At 38.2% G+C, this 22,531-nt stretch overlaps 1 protein-coding gene and 1 long non-coding RNA gene across 4 annotated transcripts in view; one reads left to right on the top strand and one right to left on the bottom strand.

Annotated features, from left to right (window-relative positions):
• Positions 1-11,967, top strand: part of LOC131393194 (uncharacterized) — a 25,011-nt gene extending 13,044 nt beyond the window's left edge. For 2 of the 3 annotated variants that reach the window (XR_009215894.1, XR_009215893.1), the window contains exons 4-5: positions 10,108-10,285; positions 11,618-11,696. This is a non-coding gene — a long non-coding RNA (uncharacterized LOC131393194). Of the gene's footprint in view, positions 1-10,107; positions 10,286-11,617; positions 11,697-11,819 lie in introns of those variants that run through there. The other variant, XR_009215895.1, reaches the window with a different exon arrangement.
• On the bottom strand, positions 11,065-22,531 carry LOC131393191 (protein NipSnap homolog 3A). Its single transcript, XM_058523698.1, has 6 exons — positions 22,345-22,531; positions 19,440-19,650; positions 17,547-17,705; positions 15,686-15,835; positions 11,995-12,081; positions 11,065-11,903 (listed from the first exon to the last, which is right to left on the bottom strand). The coding sequence occupies exons 1-6, from the start codon at positions 22,402-22,404 to the stop codon at positions 11,827-11,829; spliced, it is 744 nt and encodes a 247-aa protein (XP_058379681.1). The 5' UTR covers positions 22,405-22,531; the 3' UTR covers positions 11,065-11,826.

Here is a 22,531-nt window from a genome sequence, read left to right as displayed (position 1 = left end):
TAGTTCTCAGTTTTCATACCCTCTGAAATCATCTGAAGCTCCCATTAGCACAAAATATACTGAGGCCGTATAATTCCTATTTCATAGTATTTTTCACTATCAGTTGGTCCTGAGCCTGTATGTTTCTTGGAAAGAGGCATGTTGGTCAATCCATGTTACCGGAGTCTCTTCTATGATTATCTCGTTAATGAGAGTTAGGCCCTCATTTGGTTGGTTAATCTTTTTCTCATTCCTATTTAGCTGCCCCTCACATTTTTTCACAGGCATTAAAATAAATAGTGACTTAAAATTTTCAAATCATATATCCCATTCCTATTGCTCTCTCAGAGAATGTCGGTGATACCTATTGCACAGACAAGAGAACATCAGATTCTAATGTGCCTGATATCAAGCAGGAGCTGTTGTGTATGTTATATCTTTCACTTAATCCTTTCTTATTCTCTTTTATTTCAGTTTGTGAGGTTGATATTTCCATTTCACAGATTAAAGCAAAAACAGCAAACAAGAAACTCAAAGAAGCTTAGTGACTTGCCAAAGGATAACAAAATGAGTAGTTTAGAGCTGGTTCATTCATTTTAATTACTGTCCAATAATCCAGTGTTTGAGTGTACTGTAATTTTGTTTTGTCTCCTGTTGATATTTAAGTGTTTTCTTACGTTTATTTTATAAATAATTCTTCTGTGAGTAACTTTGTACACATCCTCTTGGGTACAACCTGTAAGTAGAATTACCGAGTCAACCTCACTGGTTGTTGCTTATTTGCTCATTGAAGTATCATGTATACTATCACTGGCTGTGAATGGGATTTCCTCTTTCTCCACATTCTTGGCAGTTCTTCTACTGTATGACTTTAATATTTGCCTATTTATCTGTGAGAAAAACCTCTATTTGATTTACATTTCTCTGATTTCTTGTGAATTGAGCATATTTTCATAATTTTATAGGCCATATCATTTTCATTTTTTGGGGTCTCACTTTATTACCATTGCCCAATTTTCTGTTGTATTGTTCACTTTATCTTATTGATTTGAAGGGTTGCTGAATATGCCAGAAAGAGGAGCATGGTGATGTCAAAAGTGCCTAAGGTAATAGGTGACCCTCAGCATTGGCTTCTTGCAGAATCCAGAGAGACAGACCTGCTCAGCGGGTTGGACGGCAAAGGCTCCTCCCAGGTGAAGAGCTGGAAACTCACACAGCAGCAGTTTCTGGCCCTTTTGTGGAAGAGGCTGCTGATTTCGAGACGGAGTCAGAAGGGATTCTCTGCTTAAGTGAGAAGTGCTGTTCCAGGCCACGGGCCTGGGCTTCATAGGTGGTCTCCCTGACCAATGGAGGGAGGATAGCATTGTGGTTATGAGACAGATGCTGGAGCCAGATTATCTGTCTTTCAATCCCAGTTCTGCTTCTTGCCACTCGTGTATCTGCTGGCAAGTTAATTCTCTTACCTCAGTCTCCTCATCTGTAAAATGGGGATAATGATAGTACGTGTGACATAGGGTTGTTATGAAGATTAAAATGAGTGAGTGCTAAATGGGTCCTGATATTAAGTAGTGCTGTGTGTATATGTGTTAGTTTTATTGTAGAAGAGAACATAAAACGGACACAGTTTAGAAAACATGGCTGGGTAAATTCAATTTTCATAACCTGAGAGATGATATGTCTGGATGCACTTGAGATAGGAACTTATTGGAAACATGATTTTTCTCTAAATTGATGTTTAACTATAAATTAATAGAAAAGATAGCCAGAGAGGTCAGAAAAAAATTAGCAGAGAAGATTCATTATACTATTGCCAGCATGTCAGTGTTTGCATGCTAACTCGCTTAGTTAGGAGGGATGAAATTTTTTTCACCTATAAAGAAGTATAGAGGAAGAATAGAGAAGTATAGAGGAAGAGTCTGCAGAGATTCTTCCCTACAGACTGTGTGGGTAATGCAAAGAGTATGAGTTTGGAGCACACAGATTTGGATTTGAATTGTGGTTCTGCTACTTATTGGCTGTGTGATTTTGGGCAAGTTAGTCTCTGTGAACCTCTGTTACCTTGTTTGTTGATTGGTGATAATGATACTACTGCTTAGGGTTATAAAGGTAATTGAATGAGAGAATTCTTATTTCAGTACTTTCCCATGTTTAATTATTCACTCAGTGATAATTTTCTGCATTGAACATTAGAACCAAGGGCATCATTTGAATCTTTAAGTTTTTTTTAAGGGTAAATAAGTGGAAGGAGCTTAGAGGTTATTTATAAAGTATGTACAAGTCATTGATCTCAGAGAAGGTACAGGTATAAAGTTTGAGGAGGTACAAGAAGGATTTAGATAATTATGCTTTTTGAGGCCATTGAGGGAGACAATGGCTGCTGTTCCCTTTCATTGGAGACAGTGCTGTAGAGTGGTTTTATCAGAGTGTGGGATCTGAATGGGTCATCTAGTCTCAGGCCACAGATTGCAAATGAGAACACTGAGGCCAGAGTTGGCGGTGACTTCACATGGATACACTTGTAGTAGAGGCAGAACCAGACTTCAGGTCTTCTGGCCTCTGGTCCAGGGCTTGTCTCAGCCTTCCTCTGAGCTGAGCTGGGCTCATGGCCCAGTGTATCTTTCTCAGGTTTTCAGAGGGAAGAGGGCAGGACCCAATGTTCTGAGTCATCCTGATGTGTGAGCACTGTTTACTCTGTGAAGTTTTCAGCTCAGCGCCTCTACCAGGTGGCCATAGCCTCTGGCCTGGTGCTGCTAGCTTCCAGAAATCCCTTGAAGGGAAGAGATTTAGTTTTCAGGCTCCACTGCTTCCAAGCCACCAAGAATGCCTTGGTGGAGCTTGGCTATGGGCCCTGTGCTCCTCACTTGCGTGCTGGCTGGTCTGGGAGGCTGGCTGGACGCACTCAAAGGGGCTTGTCGTTTGGCCTTCTTTCTAACACCTGCCCTTCTCCTGCGATTTCCCTTCCCCCTCTACCCGCTGGTTATAGATTGTCCTGCCAGCTGTGTTTGTCTGCATTGCCCTGGTGTTCAGTCTGATTGTGCCACCCTTTGGCAAGTACCCCAGCCTGGAACTTCAGCCCTGGATGTACAACGAACAGTACACATTTGTCAGGTATGTGTTTGCCTTCTGCGCCCAAGGAGAGAGGAGAGCTCAGGCAGACCAAGAGTGTTTACTATGCTGAGGGCCGAGGGGAGGTAGACCCAAGAATTACACAGTGGAATGGATTTTATCAGCTGTGGCTAAAGCTAAAGCTACACAAACTAATATTAGATGCAAAGAAGAGCAGTGAACAAACCTGAGATAATAGTCCTCTGTGGCCACCAGAGCTCCTTTCCTCTTTATACTGCAGTTGTCAGGAACAGTCATATGTGTTTTATGTAAATAATCTTCCATTGCAAAAGAAATCTATGAGCTATGATATATTTGGATGTTTACAGCTATGTTTAATTTTGTAGTTTAATCACCGGGCTTACATACATTGTCAAAGCATTGTACCTTCAGGTTCTTGTTTTCTGCGCAGTAGAATTCATGTATTTACCACCTGTTCTTTTAGGTTGTAGATATTGGCTAGTATTTGTTCTTTAGACAAAAATACCCCCTACTCTATACAATCCAGTGCTTCAAAAAAAGGATAAAGGAATTTCTCACTCTTGTTAGGCAGAAATTTTCTTCATTCCTATAGTATTTATAGACCTTCAGATGAGGGGGAAACATGTCAGTAATATAAAAGACAAAGGACACTTTAAAAAAATATATACAAATTTATCTATCTATCTATCTATCTATCTATCTATCTATCATCATCTATCTAATCTATACCTATATCTATCTAATCTCTATCTATCTATCATGTTTCTATCTATATCTCTATCTAATCTCTGTCTGTCTGTCTGTCTATCTATCTATCTATCATCTGTCTATCTCAGGTTTATTTTATTCTTCTATTCTTTCTTTTCTAGGCTCACCCTGTGTTGCCCAAGCCTGTGGAACATGGGCTGGTTATGTGTTTGTAATCTGTGCCCACTATTGCTTGTGTTTTTTAATTGTCCATGCAAATATTCAGCCAATAAAATCTGCCTCCCCTTTCCTAGAAAATCCTGGTTGTCTGTGCCTAATGGATAATTGTGAAAGTACTTTTGAAATACTGATCCTTAATGAGTTTTATTTCATATTAAAATATATATGTAAATGTGTATATGTATATGTGTGTTTATACATGTATATGTACACACACACATGCAGCTTGATACCTATTTATACAGTCTCCACTTTGAAGTGCTGTTTGTCATCCTTATACCAAATATATGGCCAGGGTCTGAGCTCCTTGTGAATCTGTATTTTATTCATTTCTGTTCTAAGACCCTAGCACATGGGAAGTACTTAATAAAGTGTTTAATTTGAAAAACTTTTCCAAATCTCAATTCCCAGTTTTAATGAGCTACTGAGCTGGCTGCTTCTCATGTACCCACAGTAATGACGTTCCTGAGGACGTGGAAACCCAGGAATTCTTGAATGTCCTCAGCAAAGACCCTGGCTTCGTGACCAAGTGTATGGAAGGAAACCCAACCCCAAGTGCCATTTTAGCTATGAGACCCTTCACGGCTGGCTTCTTGTTCTTGTCATCTGGCGTGATCTCTGATACACTGACTATATTTATCAGCTGCATGCCACACAGTGATCACCATCATTTACCTTTGGAATCATTTTTTATCCTAAAAAAGCTAATATAGTAACCTAATCAGAACATCTAGGAATAAACATTTGGAGAGTCTAACATCTGGCAAAGCAAATCATTATAGATGTTTTTTACTGCTATAGAATATTAATCTTTAATTTAATATCTCTTTATACTTGCTGGTCAAATCATTATAGACTTTTTTACTGCTACAGAATATTAATATTTAATTTAATATCTCTTTATACTTGCTGGTCAAATGCTTTCTTCTTCTCCCCCTTCCACCAACTCTTGTACCTAAGTGCAGCAATGGGCTGCCATTGTATATAATTTGCAGTTTGGCTTATCAGCTTTTTCACTTTAACAAGCTAAAAAGATGACATACTTTTTATAATGCATATTTTCTTCTTTTAAAGTCATATATTTTTATTACATTTTCCTTCAAAATCCTTTTCTAAGGAACTATATAAACAAATTTACTGAATACCCTAAGCCTCTAAGTGTCTGGGTGGGAGAAGGTGAAGGTTTGTCAGGAGATAACTGAGTAAAGACAATGAAGAGAGGTGAGGAGCTTATAAGAGAGCCCAATGCTGGTAGAGGTGGGTTCAGTTTTCCAGGCTGGAAAGACAGGAGGCACAGCCCTGATTCAAAGGCCACAGTTTTGATAAAGAGCACCAGAGATGTGTATTGGAGGCCATCTGAGGGCAGGATCTCTACACTGACAACTCAAATTTTAAAATTTTAACTTTTTAGAACAGTGTTAGAACTGAGGGAAATTTGGGACACTTTCCAGGGGTATTTAACTTTATCTCAGGCAATCAACTTTTGAAGACTTTAGAATATGAGCTTCAGGAGAGCACTGTGTCTTACTTATACTTTTCCATTTAGTTGAGTGCTTTAGAGAGAACTAGAAAGCAATCCTCGAAACTGTTCATTTGATTTCTCAGTACATACAAGTTAACGTAAGAAGTGTGGCTCTGCTTTAAATTATAGAATTTTGTAACTAGAAGAACACTAGAAATAACTTGTTGAACAAGTTGTTTCATTTTATTTTTTTTTGTTCTATACACATTATTTATTTTTTGTTGGATAAATTTGACATGTGACATTGTGTAAATTTAAGGTGTACATCGGAAACAAGTCATTTTACACTTTTATTTTACTAGTGGAGAAAATAAGCCCTGACAGGGCGAGTGACTTGATGGTCTCACAGTAATTCAGAGCTCAAGTCAGGCATAAAGGCCTTGTCTTTTGTCACCTGGGGTGCTTGTACACCACCTACTTCTTCATTTACCAAGTACTCTCACCCCCACTCACACCCCTGCAATTCTCTACTCATTTTAAAACATAAATTGAATCTTGCCATTCTCCACCAGATTTTCAGTACATTGAACATAAAATCCAGATTCCTCCCCAGGCCTATGTTGTCTGGCTTCTGCCTCCCTCTCCTCCTCATGTCCCCTCACTCATCCTCATGGCTCATCACATTCCAGACACACTGCCTCCCTGTGGTTCCTTAAACACAGAAAGTATGTTTCTTTTGAGGGACTTTGTACCTACTCTTTCTATCGCCTTTGCTCTTAGTGTCCTTTCTCCCCAAATCTTTTCCTGGCTTGTTCTTTCTAATCATTTATGCCTTAGAAGAAGTATTACCCTCTCAGGAAGTAGTCTCTCATCTCCCTACTCAGTGTCTTCTTATTTTGCCTTATTTTTGGCTAAGTGATATTATTTATTTATTTGTTTATTTTCAGAGTCCTCCACAGGAACGCAAAGTCCACGAAGGCAGGGACTTTGTCTTGTTCACCCCAGTCTCTCAAATATGCAGCACAGTGTCCGACACATAGTAGACACTCAATGAATATTTGTAGAGTGAACCTATGGGCAGTGACTGTGTGCTGGTGGATTGGGTTGACTGCAGTTCAGTATATGAGCATTTGGGGCCTCTTTGCTTTCCATCATCCTTATCTGTAAAATGAGTTTGCTGCTTACAAGTCTGTGAAGAGATAGAATAATCAAATGGTGATGGGATAGATGCGTGTTTGTGGTTATTGTTGATTGATCCTGTGCTCCCGAGGCAAAAAGAAAGGCCAGGCCCTCTGGGGCTATCCTACCCTTGATGTCCCCACTGTGCAGGGACGTGCCCTGCTTGGTGGGAGAGGAGGAGTGGACCACGACCCTAGTTCCCCAGACCATCAGGGCTCTCTTCCAAAATGGGACAATGGAGAACCCCTCACCCACCTGCCAGTGTAGCAGCGACAAACTCAAGGTGCTGCCTGTGTGTCTCCTGGGGGCTGGGGGGCCGCCTCCTCCACAAATGAGTCACTCCGGGTGTGAATGAGCAGGTGGGGGTGCAGGGTGGGCCGGGGAGCTTCTGCTTGGGAAGAAGCAGTGGATGACGTATCACTCAGGAGGGTCTCTTTTAGTCTTGATCTTAATTCTTGTCATAGGCAAAAGCATGTGAATTTGAGGGGAGGGGGCTTGGACCACATAGTTCGGAGGGAGCTTAGCCTGTTTCTCTATTTTGAAAAGTCAGCCTAGGTTACTTACTTGTTTGTGTTAAAGCCAGAACACAACACTCTGGATCAATGGGCTGTGGAAGACATGCCGTGGCCTCTCTGACAGTGTTGGTGTCACACTACATACTGTGACAGGTCCAGCTTCCTCCCTGGCTCTGCCACAGATGAGCTGGTGACCTCGTATGGGCCACTCCGAGTCCCTGGGCCTGTTTCCTCACCTCTGAATTATGGAGGCTGGCCCATAAAACTTCTGTGGGTCTCATCAACTGTGACATTCTCTGAGACTCCTAGTGTGGAGAAGTGGTTCTGAGCCATTTTTTCTGAGACTGATTTCTGGAAGAGGCCTGCTTGTGATATCTCTCTGCTACTTTATCATCATCCAGGTTGCAGGGTAAGGACAAGCAAGTGTAAATGGGTTGAGAACTTGAAGAGGTCCTGGTTACCTGTGTTTAAAATAACAGCTAATCTGTTCATCAGTATGATTCCAATGAACAGAATTCATTAGGCATAGCCAATGATGCTGCTCCCTAAAAACCTTTTGTGATTTTAAAGAATCATATGTTACTGTCTATTGTTTAGTAGTTCAGAATAATTTGTGGGGGAAGACCTAAAGACCATAAGTGAATGGCCAATGCCCAGGGCAGAATGGACCAGGTCTTGGTGGTTGGCTGATGGCAGGGCCTGGGTCCTGTGGGCAGTGTCTGGTCACACTGTGGTCCATGTTTGAGGGACATGTGTCACTGTTGTCCTTGTTTTGTTTTCTGCCCCATAAAGACACGAGTGCTTGGTTTACTTTGAATTAGAAAGCTTCTAGTTCAGTCATATCTTATTCTATAAGGAGGTTTCTAAATTGGTTTAATCCAAAGTATGTCTCATATCCTAGTAAGGCTTTTTTCCCAAATCAGATTCTCAAAGGGTCCTGTGTACTCAAGGACAATTTTTCAGACTTTTTACATGGACTCAAGAAGGAGTTGGATGAAGAAGTGGTATCAAGACTACCTATTTTCAGGCTGGCCCAGTGGTGTAGTGGTTAAGTTTGTGCGATCTACTTTGGCAGCCTGGGGTTCACAGGTTTGGATCCCAGGTGTGGACCTACACACCGCTCATCCAGCCATGCTGTGGTGGCGTCCCACATACAAAACAGAGGAAGATGGGCAAAGATGTTAGCTCAGGGACAATCTTCTCCACCAAAAACTAAAAGCAAAAGCACCTATTTTCCCTGCTTTTCAACCCTTTTGTCCCTTTCTTAGTTTTGAAGGAAGAGGTGGAACTGGGGAATAAAAGAAGGAATACTTGAAGTAGGTTCATACCTCTTGGAAAATGGGATACCTTATATGGCTGCCTCAAAACTTAGCTCTGTCACTGCTTCCCACTATTTCTCTTGGCCTTTTCTCCAAGGGCCAGGAGCCACAGAACTCTAAGCAAAGCAGACTAGGACCCCTATAGTGGCCCTCATGCTAGGAAAGAGCCAAGGCCTCTCTATAAGCCCTCCTTGGCCTGTTTGATCACTGTCCCTCACTACTTGTCCTGACTCTACATCTGCTTGCCTTGAGACCCAAGTTCAGGCCTGAGCCCCCCAGGTTGGAGGAGCAGCTTCGAGATGAATGACCATTTTTTCCTCAATGTCTCCTGTCTCACTCTGTCTATAATCAGGCCCAGGTCCCTCCCCTTTCCCCATTTAGTTTCTATTAGCCCCCAGGCAGGAACCATAGAGTTAAGAGATTTCCAGAATCCATTAGAGGTGGATGAGGTGTAACTTTCATCAAGTCTAACTTGGACTTTCTTTGGAGGGGGAATTCATCTGAATGAAGCATGTACGTACTCAGGTGATGTTTTCAGCTGAGGGATATCGTGTTCCACACTGTCTGTGTTTTAATATTAGGCTGTTCTTATTAGGTATAGTGGGTTTTCACTCAGTGCCAGTAATTCTCAATCACTTTCTCCAAGTCAAAATTAAGGATGCCATCAAGCAAGTGAAGAAGTACTTGAAGCTGGCCAAGGTACTTTATCCATCCCAAGACATGTCAGAAAAATGGGCCCAGTTGCTGGGACATGGGAGTAGTTGGCATGTAAATCAGACCACCTCGCAGCTTACTAAGATTTTTGAATATAAAGCCATCGCTGGAATTTAGTGATCTCGCACCATTCAAGACTGAGCTACTCAGTGTATATTTAATATCTGAGAGTGTAGATCAAAAACAAATTCAGAGATTTAAAATCTTTCAGAATAACTAAAGTTTATAAGTTTAGCCAGTGGGTAAATAATTTTTGAATACAAAGCCATCACTGGCATTTAGTGATCTTGTGTCAGCCAAGACTGAGTTATTCTGTATATTTAATAATTGAAAATGTAGATCCTGGATATGGAGCACAGCAATTATTGTTTCTACTTATCTCCTACAGAATATCAATATAGGTCACCAGGAATTTTATACAAGACACTGTGTAATGAGACCATTCTTATAACAATCTATTAGAATTTTTGTACCAGATTGATACTGGTACACTGTTGTTTTCAAATTTATTTACAGCTGGAAGAATTTAACTTATTTGAGTAGTTTCACACTAACATTTCTGCCTTTACTGTTATTAAGCCGCACCTGTCCTTTGTGAGTGAGAATTTACAACCTGCTGCTGTTACAAGGTTGAGAACAGTGGACCAAGTGAGCGCCATCATGCCACTCTCAGACCTCTTTCAATATTTTCATTTTGGTATTGGACTCTTTTTTGAACTCAGTGAAATGAGTTTTGCATTGAAATTTTCAGTCTTTTTGACTTGAAAATGATCATGTTTAACTCTGAATAAAATAAATTTATTTATTGAACAGATGTTGTTCCCTGGGCTATTCATCACAAATTCATGTGTGTTTGTGTCCTCCCTGATTGAGTCCTCAACTGCATCAGTGACCTCTCAGATCCTCACTGGCTTTCTTTTTCTAGGGAGAGCATGTAGGTGGACATCCTTGTGTCCGTCTGTGTCCTCTTTGTGATGTTCTTCATCCCGGTCAGCTTTGTCATCTTCCTGATCCAGGAGCAGGCCAGTAAAATGAAGCACCTGCAGTTCATCAGTGGAGTGAAGCCCGTCATCTACTGGCTCACCAATTTTGTCTGGGACATGGTAAGAAGACCAGTCTGCTGCTGCTTATAAATCTCCATTAGGGCTGTGGATTGGATGAAAGAGCTCCTGGCTATTCTAAAAGTGTTCTAGCTAGTCTAAAGATTAATGAAAAAGGAAAAGGCAGAGGCAATTGTACACTTTTGACACCAAACGTGGCGTAAAGCACACAGCTGATCTCACATCAGAGAGAAAATCTGTCCACACTGACTGCAATTAATACTACCACCACCTAATTTCCTAAGGTGACAACTTTTCAAAGAAACACTGAGTTAGAAGAATCTTAGTCAAAACTTCAATGCCTCTAACTTGTCTGATAGGTTTTAACCTCCAGAGTCAGGCTGTCCTCTACCTTATGAAGAAACTCATCTGTCCTTTGAATCTCTGAGGACTAGATAAATGAGAGATGACTGTGCTTCTTGTTTTTAATTTTCCTTCCAATAGCTAATTTACAATTTACCATGTTGTATTTGTAATATATGTTATAAAAATAAAATAATATAGCTGTAAATATAGACTACCAGGAGAGCTTGGAAGTACCAAATCTAGTTTAAGAATGCTGAGGCACTCAACTAAAATAAAAATTAAAGTTGTTTGTAGGAAAATCCTAGCACATCTGTGACAGTACTGAAGAAATTCTCCTTGTAGGGTTACTAGCATACTATTTACTTGAGGTAACAATATTTAAATAAAGAGTACAGTATTAACTGTCTCATTACCTTATAGCAACACAACAACAGCTCCAGAGAAGAGGATAAAAATATAAAACACAATATAAAGAATCAGGATGGATATATAAGCTTTTATTAGGGCAAACATTTCCATAACCATAAATATCTTATTAAAACAAATAGATGTCCCAAGTATCTTTGTTAAACAGTGATCCAAATTGAGGTAAAAATTAGTAAAATTAACTGTAAATGAAGACATTTCAGCATATCAACCAAAGAGTCTTCAACGATTTTTAATACTACAACCTAATAACATTATTTTCCAAGTAAGTGATGAATTATTAATGTGAAAACCATAATTAATACAGATGACACAGATGACAGTATACTTTTCCATAGTAAAGAAATTTGTTTAATATTTTTATGAATCCTATTTGGTATTACAAAAAAAACTTTTAAAATCTCAGAAAAACAGACATAATGGGTTGATAATGTATATAAATAATTTAAAAAATTATCACAGGCATGGAAATGTAACAATCATTTGAATATAAGAAAATGCTATAAAAGCAGAAGGTTGTCAAAACAGAGATCAAGAGAGATTCTGAAACAAGTGAAAAATCAATATTGTGTAGTAATGATAACTATTTTTAATGTATGACAGGTACTGAAATGCCAAGGGGAAAATGAACAGAACTATTTCCTGAAGTGGTGGTGACAGTGGACAGAGGTGGCTTTTAAAAATGCAAGGGACATAGTGATTAACTTATCACCTCCTTCAAATAAAAGTGAGAATCTCTTGGGAGAATTTAAGCACCTTTAGCAGACATATCTTATGGCAGTTAATGAAATGCTTCGTATTTCAGGGGAAAACTATTTCAACGGTGAAAATGACGCAGGAATCAGAAGCATATTCTGCTGAGACTCAAGGAAGTTAACACTTTCCCGAACTGGAAAAGACATTTCATAAGAAGGCATATGAAGTTATTGACTGAATCAAATTTGTTCTAAGAATAATTCACGCCTAGTGAAACAGCTTACCCGCCGCCACAACTCTGGGATCCTCATGAGACTGATGTCTCCCCGCTGCACGACTGTCTGCACTCTCATGCCACCAGAGAACATGAACTGCAGAAATACACCAGAAGTAGGTTCTAAGGACTATGGCATTATTTCAAATAAGAAATACAGAAAAACGAATCAGAAACATTAAGTCTTATTCTTTAAATCAAAATAGTGAGTATCAAAAAGGTAAAACTAACTATGTTAATGATAATATTTCAGAGGGGTCAGAGATTTGGGAGATAAATTTATAAATAATCAAACTCGTTTTATAGATGAAACAGAAGGCTGGAGAGGAGTAAAGTAACACAGATAAAGAAACAATCAAGACTAGATGCAAGTTTCATGACTTCCTAACACATTTTATTTTATTTAAAAAAAGCAAGATTATAAAAATATTGTGTTTGCTACTGAAAATTTGGATGATACAAAGAAGAAAATAAAAAGTAGCATAATCTTAACCACCCAGAGAAAACTTCTACTAATATTTAGTGTATTTCCTTTAAAAAAATATGAGTAAAATCAAATTAGGGTCTTACTGTATTTTATGCTTAGTAATAGATTTTTAAAAATCAACAAAGTATTTTCTATGGCAATAACATTAATTTTTAATGGTAACATGAATTCCTCCTTATAGATATAATAATATTTTATCCCAACATCTTATTGTTGCCAATTAGATTATTTCCAATATTTCAATATTCAATGAAATACTGGAACAAATGTTCTTGTGCATAGTTTTTTATAAAATTTGTATAATTAAAATGTAGTGCATGTTACCTATATATGAAAATGTAGATAAATAGGAATCATTTCTAAACCACTCAGAGATAACCACTTTTATATTTGGTGTATCTCATTTGGTGTATCTCTTTCCATATTTGTGTATATATGTATGTATTTTTATATATATTTATGTACACATAAACATATAAGAATATATGTTTATGGTTACATAAACACATGATATCTATGATGCATATATATATATTTCTGTATTACATGTGTATTATATAAAGGTCATACCACATTGTTTCCAATGTTTCCCTATTGTAAACAATGCTGACATAAACTTCCTTAGAGCAGCACCTACATGTATATCTATAATAACAATGCTGATGACAACTACTACTAATGTTTATTGGGTGCTTACTATGTGCCAGGCCTGGTTTTACATTTTGCGTGTATTAAGTCACTTAGTCTTCATAATAATCTTAGGTGGTGATTATGATTATCATCATTTTACGGATGAGGAAACTAAAGCACAGTGAGGTTATGTAACTTACCCAAGGTCACAAAGTTATAAGTGATGGAGCTGGGATTCAAACCCAGGCTGTCTGGATCTGATTATTTTCTTAACATAACTCCTAAAATTTAAATTGAGAGAACCAAAGAGTGCATCTTATCTACATACACTTACAGATATACAGTGTATGTATTGTATACTGTGCTCCAGAGGTGATGATTTACACTCAGCATATTACCATCCTCCCAGAACACTGAGAATGAATTTAAGATTAAAAAGTGTGTGCACAGTTTCAGTTGTTTTCTCTTATAAAAATTATACACATCCATTTTATTATACACATCCATTATAATAAATTAGAGACTTAAAAAACCTTTAATCTCATGATTCAAATATGACTATATATTTTATATCCTTTCAGGTTTCCTCTTGTATAACTAAACACACCTACACATCCATGCATATTTCCTAGAATATTGACAAAAACAATGAAAAAATTAAGGCTTTTTATTTTTAATGTCAAAAATTATTGGGGGGAAAACAGCCAATACAAACCTTACACAATATTTTTCCCTGACCTATCCAATACTATGTCTAATATGTCTTTATTAGGTGAAAAATGGCATCTCATTATTGTTTTAATCTGCATCTTCTTGAATGTATATTCAGTAGTCATCTGTGTGTCTACCTTTGCATAAGTTTTTTTCTTTTTGTTTTCGGATTTCATTTATGGTGTTTTGGGAGTGCACAAAGTTTGAGCCTTTGTATAATAAAATCATCATTTGATTCTTTTTTTCCTTCATAGTTTCTTCATTCACTTTTTGGCCTAGAAATATGGTTCCCATCCATAATATTAAATACATTCATCTATATTTTGTTTTAGACATTCTATGAATTCACCATTTTTACTGCAATCTATAATCTGTCTTGATTTTATTTTAGTGTATAGTGTGAGATAGGCATCTAATAATTTTCATAGTAATTTTTCTCCTCTTCATGTATTTTCCAACTTGAACATACATCTATTTTTATATAGTCTAACTATTTCCTTACAATATTTAGTAGAAATTAAATTTCTGGGCAACAATAAGCTCAGCTTTGGATATATTAGAGGTTCGAGATGTCCATTGGACACAAAGTGGAGAAGATGAGGAGGCAATGGGATATTATGAGTCTTTCAAATATTTGTTAGCTATTCTTAGTCATTTATCCTTTCAGATAAACTTGACAAACATTTTTCAGAGTTTGCCACAAAAAACCTCTCTGAAATTCCGATTGGAATATCTTTCAACTCTAAAAGTTAAATATCCTGAATAGGTGTTTTATTAAATAAATTAATATACCATATATATATATGGTATATATACTATATATATCTAAGTAGTGGGAAATGGGCTTTTCTTTGGGCTTATCCATGTTTTTAATATTTATAATAACTACATGTTACTTTTTCACCCATAAACAATCTCCCTATCCCAAGTAATGTTAATTAAAAAGAAAAAAAATCACAAAAGTTATCAACTTCCAGTTCTGGGGATGTAGCATACACCATGATGACTATAGTTAACAATACTTTATGTATATTTGAGAGATGCTAAGAGTGGATCTTAAAAGTTCTCATCACAAGGAAAAAAATTGGTAACTATGTGAGATGATTGAGGTTAACTAAACTGTAGTAATCATTTCAGAATATATACATATATTAAATCATTATGTTGTACACCTTAAACTTATACAATGTTATATGTCAATTATATCTCAATAAAACCAGAAAAAAAATAAACTGTAAAAAATTAAAAAGTACATTCAGAGGACAAAAAGATGATGAAAGGAAGAGATGATTTCTTGAGGTTCCTTCCAGTTTTTTAAAATTTTATCATTCCTTTTTTTTTTTTGTGAGGAAGATCAGCCCTGAGCTAACATCCATTCTAATCCTCCTCTTTTTGCTGAGGAAGACTGGCTCTGAGCTAACATCTATTGCCAATCCTCCTCCTTTTTTTTCCCCATAGCCCCAGTAGATAATTGTATGTCATAGTTGCACATCCTTCTAGTTGCTGTATGTGGGACGTGGCCTCAGCATGGCCGGAGAAGCGATGCGTCAGTGTGCGCCTGGGAGCCGAACCCCGGCCGCCAGTAGTGGAGTGTGCGCACTTAACCGCTAAGCCATGGGGCCGGCCCCCAAATTTTATCATTCTGATGTATCAGGAAAAAGAGCAGTTCAGTATTTGAAAAAGTCTTCATAAGGTGTTAACATTCGAAATAAATAAGATGTAAAACAGGTTTGCTCAACCCTTAAAATTATAAAAAACTAAGAATTTGGCAATAAAAAGTTAAATATACTCCATAATGAGAACTGACTCAAGGAACTTAATAGTGGATCACTAATACACTTTGCAATTTCATAAAGGAAACGTACAACTGTACCTCTGTTGAGTGCTCCATATTCTGTATGGAAAACTCCAACTAGTTTTGAGTAGCCTCGATTGACATGAGTATGAACTGCCCTTTTAAATGGATCGCCCCACAGAGCTGGCCCACCAGGTTTCATCTGAAAAGTAGACAGTTCATAGACCCCTAGAATAAGGAGAAAAATAATTATTTTACAGAACATATCCACACGTTTAGTTTGGTTACAGTGGAAGGCTAATCTACATATACAGATTTGGAGGATCATACACATATACAAGTTTATGTAGATACATTTATTAATAATTTGCATTGTTTTTCTTTGCTTTTATGTTTAGAAAGTCCTTGTCCTACTTTAAAGGTCAGTTGTTAGGCTAATCACACAGAACATACATAGACTGTTATCTCAAATATTTTTTTTTTTTTTTTAATTTTATTTATTTATTTATTTTTCCCCCAAAGCCCCAGTAGATAGTTGTATGTCACAGTTGCACATCCTTCCAGTTGCTGTATGTGGGACGCGGCCTCAGCATGGCCAGAGAAGCAGTGCGTCGGTGCGCGCCCGGGATCCGAACCCGGGCCGCCAGCAGCGGAGCGCGCGCACTTAACCGCTAAGCCACGGGGCCGGCCCTCAAATATTTTTAATCTGTAAAATTTGTCAATCAAACAGTGAGAATTTATAATGCAACAGGATTTTTTAGCTGCTTGAGCCTACACTTTTAAAAAAGAAATGAATAAAGAAGTCTTTCCACTCTCTTAGAGTTCAATTCTTCTTTTTCCAACTGCCACTAATTTTTTCTTTATATAATTTCCCCCATACGATTCCATTTCTAACAGGAAGAGCGAGCAAACAATGGATCTGCAGCCACTGTCTCAGAGTTTTTGAGGAAGAGAAAAACCCTAAAGGAGATGGTTTAATATTCCTAAATATACAGGTAAATACTTGAAAAGTATTTTACCTCTGGATGGAAGTATAGGGTGGATGGAGGGAAAGAAACTAGGGCACAAGTAGATTTGAGAAGCAAAGGAGAAACATGCAAAAGTTACTGAAGAATCATGAATAACACAGAGGAAGGCAACCAAGATTTGACACTGCCTGAGAAGCCAGCTAGTTCATGTGGATAGTGCTGAAAGCCAAGGGGATCTAAGCGGATAAGGGTCAAATATGACGTTTCAAATCTCTTGTTGTCTAAAATGCACTACACAGTTAGGAATAACAGGGGAAATAAAATTTAAATTAGTTTATGCTTTTTCTAATCTGACCTTTGTTTAAAACTGGATTGAGGTAATAATTTCTTTAAGTCAGCAAGAAGTGAAATCAGCAAGAAGACAAATCTTTAGGAATTATTTTCAAACTGAGAAATAAGAAAGAGGAAGACACAAAAGTTAGACTCAGTAATACAGCTTGGCAGTTTCATTCATTCCCCCAAACAGTCAATTTTATAAGCAAACATGTATAAAATGATTTAAGATTAGTTGTAATTTATGGGAAAATACTTTTATATTTAAAAGTTTATATTATTTTAAAATTATGACAAAATAACACACACTGTCCCTCACCTACCCACACGTGTGTTCCCTACTTTCAAGGCCCAACTTCTCAACCTTTACTGACCATGTCAACTTTTTCTATAATCCAGCTAAGCTTTAAGAATCAGTAAGATACCAATTTGGAGAAATACTTCATTATTTAATGCTCACTTTTTAAAGGATAAGCTAAGAGCTCCAGTTTATTTTTATCTCAACAATCAACATATGTTCCTATATTAGACAAAGGATTAACTTCATTTCTTTTCCAGTAGAACTTTAGTTTTTATAGCTTAAAATCTTTAGTATCTTCTCCATCAAAATTGAAAGTGACTAAGAGGGAAGGACTTACCTTCTTTTGGAGGTTTTTCTAATTTGCACCATGGCACGAGGTAAGTAATCTCACTCTCTTGTTTATCAATAAAAGCCAAGTTTGGAATGAGAAATTGTTCTTGCCATTCCTTATCTTTGGCCAAGGCTTTCCGAACTTCAGTTCGATGAGCAAAATTATCTGTGGGAAGAAAAGGAGGAAGAAAAATACCAATTTTCAATTTAAAATCACCTGTACTTTTTCTGGGTTTCATTCAAGTCAGCAAGTGTTCATCAAAGCCACATAAGGATACTGTGTTATATCAGTGGAGATACCAACATAAACAGATGTGACACCTGTCCCCTCATGGTGTAAAAGGGGAGTAGAAATGTAAACAACTAAATATTATGTCATATATGGGCTTTATAGGCTCTACCATTTAGTAGGTAGTTGTGTGACTTACGTAAGTTATTGAATCTGTCTGTGCCTGTTTCTTACTCTGTGAAATGGGGATAATGACATAGTTATCTACCTCCAGGGTTGTGAGGATTAGTTACCTAGTTAGTACTCATATGTTAACTATTCATATTAATTTAATTGAGGCATTTAAATTATAGTATCAGTTTAGAGAAAGACTATTTTTCTTTGGTGGTGAGGTCAGGGTACACTCTGAATTAAATTTAACACAAATGGAATTAAGATGCACTTTTACAGCCTCTTCTTTTTTGAACAAACAGCTTCCAGAGAAACAGTGCTGATTCTCTTACTTATTGTCACCCATTCTTTTCACCCAGTACTATTTCTCTTCTGTTTGATACCCAAACAGGTACAAGCATTTACTAACATATGGGCCTAGTGCCATATTTACTGTCAGTAAATAAGATTTAGGGTAAAAGAGTTTTCTATGGTTTATGCTGTGGGTAAGGAATAACATCCATCTTAGCTTAAGTAAGTTATATCAGGACCTTACTAGTAATGTTTTTAATGGGACATGCTTCAACTGGTGGTGCATTAAAGCATAAATTGTGTTTTAATGGGGTTTGTTCTGTTACAACAGGGAAAACCCTGAAACTATGGCCATGTTAAGTACAGAGGAGTACTTTTCATATTAAAGTACTTTATGACTATTAACTTTAGCACTGATGACCAAACACAAAATGAAATTATTGAAAGTTCTTTGGATATCATCAAGTCCTGATGTGGACTTCATAAAGATTAGACACTGGAGTCACAAACATTCTGCGGATTCCTGTAATCTGTTCTTTTCCTCTTCTAAACCGGAGGCAGGTCAGCTTCAATATGGGGAGAACTCTAATTCCTTTTCCTTTACCTCCCTAGACTAGTATAATGACAGTGAATTTCTTGAAACTCTGGGGTGCAGAAATAAAACAAAAGTGGTCCTGAGACATAACAGAATTATTAAATCTTACAGATGATGAGGGCTTCAAAGTTAACGATCATCCTGTATCAACTTCCATTTCCCTAGAGCCCCTAGATGTTTGAATGATTTCTGCTAAAACACTGCTATCCAGCTCTAGCTTCAATAAGAAAAAATAATTCTATTTTTCTTTTATGATTGTAACTCATGTGGGTTCTTGCAATCACTACTTATGTTTTTCATAAACCATCTTTGCAATAAGCCACTCTAAAATTTTTCTGAGAATTAAAGTCTAGTTCACAATTTTATGACTTGAAATTTGAGATGCCACATTTTCCCAATATCACATTCCCATATGATAATATAAAGGTTCCAACAACGGGCTCTTAGAGGTGGACCACTGGGAGGAGTAATCACTGAATTTATTTTTTTTGGTATTGCTTTTTAAAAGTTTATCAACCTGTGTGTATTTATAGTAATATATCCAAGAACTAAGTCTCATGTAAGATCTAACAGAATGAAAATCTGTACTGAATACTTAAGCAGATGACTCATACCGTACTTCCAAATATGAAACACTTTATTCATTCTGCCTCCAAATTCTACACTCCAGTATCCAACCAATTCAGAGTGAGCTGTCCGAAGATGAACGTTTTTCTTAAAATTTTCCAGGAACTCATTCATCTTTGAGGGCTTAAGACAATAGGTACGGAATTCATAGAATGTTCCATCATATTGTCTGGGGCCTGTAGCAAAAGATGAGCACACCTGAAGAAGGAAAAGGCAAATTTAAATATTTTGGGAAGGTAGGGTTTATAATATTATGTTACAACTAATCTGAGTCTGGAAACAAGGAACACTCAATAGAATCATAATCTATGTTTGTACTTCTGTTGTCATCTCTCCATAGACATTTGTTTAGAGGGATGTCAATAAAGACAACTACTTTTAAGTATTTTAAATATATAGCTACTGCTTCCTAGCAGGGGGTCCAACTTTAGTCACTTTTTCATGAGAAGTTGCTCATAAGAAGGCACTGGGGCACTTTCTTTACCCAAGAACTATAATTAGGATCCTAATAAATTTTACAAATAGTTTTTTCTTATTTAGCCAATATTTCATCTTTAATCAATAATATTTGTGTTACAGTTAAGCATTTAAAAAAACTTTATAAAATACACAGATATTTTGGCTGGCACAATGGAAATGTGTTCACTAGCAAAAAATTCATTTTTTTTTAGGTTCTTAAAACAATGGAAATTGCTGGTCAGGTCAAAATATTTCCTAAATCCAATGAAGGAGACCTGGTCAAAAATAGGTCAGGAATGTAACTAATGTAATAAGAAACTGTGACCTATCCAGTTGCATTGTAATATGGTGACAGACTGTGTAAATGCTAGAAAAAAGGAAAAATCAATGAATCAGAATTGTCTGAATCATGATTAATTTTTAATACAAATGCAATCTGAAGAAAAGCATTTAATCCACTCAATTACACCAGGTTGATGGAAATACCCCTTAAAAACCATTAGTTCCTTCTGTAATAATCATATGCTTACTATGTAAATTTCCAATTTGGTTCTCTGAAATTAACTTTCAGCAGGAGATGTTTTGCCAGAAATTATCCTCCGTGTACGTGTATGTGTTTGTGTGTATTTATATGCATACACAAATATATGTATATACACAGACACACTCACATGGCATTCTAGTTTACAAATCCATCTTACGTAAATTGGTTTAGCATATGCGCATTTCCTGAAGCTGATTACACCAGAGTAATCTATTTAAACAGTTTTGGTACCTACAAAGCTGTAGATGAATTCTGGCCTTATAGTGACTACCTGGTATGTCAAAGGAAAGAAGTAGGCTTCTTGCTCTGACATATATTTTGTTTACAAAACACAACAGTGTATGTATTTTACTTAATTGTGTATAAGGCTTAATTACAGTCGTCAATTTTGAGCTCATTCCATTCACATCTATTGTGAGTTTTATTCTTATTGCCCAATTGACTAAGCTTGCCATCAAAAACAATTGCAGCTGCTCCTGTATTTGGTAGACATTCCTTTTGTGCCATTTTACGAAACTCTAATAATAACAGAATGTCATGCAAATAAAAACTGCCCAGTATGTATAGTTTAAAAATTTATAATATAAAATATATCAGAAAATGGCCAATGGGGTACTTGTAACAGTTGTTTTTTAAGTTAATTTTCAGGGAATGTGTATTTGGAGAACAAAATATGTGACAAAAGGCACACATTTTTATTATCTTTCCCAGAAGAAATATATAATAAGAAAGTCTAGGGAAAGGTTAACAGCAATGAGAGGGGTGTGTGTATTTTCCTGGGAAGGGGTGAGGTGATTTTTGTTGCAGGGTCACTAGAACTATGCTGGGGGAGGAATCATGAGTGCTTCAGGCTCCCTTATCTCCAAATTAGGGCTCACTCTTCACAGCAATGACTTCCAATTCACTTATGAGGGAACATTTGGTGGATTTAATTAAGTCAAATTTCAGAGTAAAGTTGTAAGGAATAATTCTTGGCCCTGCCGCAGTAGAGAGAGAATCAGAAGGATAAAGGCTGTATTGCTAATCTTGGGTGAATGGGCCATTAATGGCTCTTCTTTAGTCTTCACCACAAAGTCAGTTTTTGGTTTAACCTCCTTCCTATGCTACCCATTGAGAAAGGAGTACAAATCTAAACATAAAAAGGAAAAACAATCTCTGGATAGATTCACAGAATAGGCCAATTCCTGGCAGTTAAGGCTGAATTACAAAAATCTACTTTGTATATTTCTCATCTAAGGTTAAACGTCATAAACATGACGATATGTTATCGTCATATTTGCCGCGAGGTTCCTGACCCCGCCTGGCTTGGGCACCGACCACAGGAGACAGTGGGCAGCTGGGCAGGATGCTCCACCACCCGCACCCTGGCCTCCAATGCTCGGAAACTGTGTACTTCCTTTAAAGCGGGGAGGCCGGTTGTGTTGCCAGCGCCTGATTGACCTGTATCTCCTTCTACCTTCAGTCTGGGGGGGCCGTGGCTGGTCAAACGACAAATCAATAGCAGAGCCCCCACCAGAGCCGGCACCAGCCCGAAAGTCGCGAGCGGAAAGGCGCTGGGCGGCAGGAACGCGGCCCCCGGCGCTGCAGGGGTGTCCTTGGGCCGCGTGGCACCTCGGCCAGAAAAGCCCTCTGTCCACGGCTGCTTGCGAGCGGCCGGGAGGCGACACTGGCAGCGGGTCTGCCCCTAGCGACGCCGATGCAGCTCACGCGCGTCTGTGGCTCCCCCGCCCTCCGGATCTGAGACTTGCACTAGAACTGCGGCGGCGGCACCGCGCTCGCAGGTCTGGGCGAGCGAGCCGAGTGGGCGCATGCGCGGTGCCGCGCGCTCCCCCCAGACAACCCCGCCCCTCCCCCAGGAGGCGGCCTGGGCGTGTCCCCGCCGCCGGTACCTGAGGCGCGAGCGTCCGCGCGGCCAGAGCCCTGGTCAGGCCGCTTCGGAGGACGAGCATGGCGCGGCTGGGAGCGCAGACGGGCAGCCAGCCGCTATTCTTCCTGACAGTCGTCCTCTTGCGCCTTCCCGACTGCAGGAGAGCAGCGACCGGAGCGCGGGCGACGCAGGCTCGGGGCGGGCCCGGC

This window comes from Diceros bicornis, chromosome 28 (genome assembly GCF_020826845.1).
Source record: "Diceros bicornis minor isolate mBicDic1 chromosome 28, mDicBic1.mat.cur, whole genome shotgun sequence".
Lineage (NCBI taxonomy): Eukaryota > Metazoa > Chordata > Mammalia > Perissodactyla > Rhinocerotidae > Diceros > Diceros bicornis.
The sequence above is the reverse complement of the archived record's forward strand: the minus strand, read 5'-3'. Positions and strand labels throughout refer to the sequence as shown.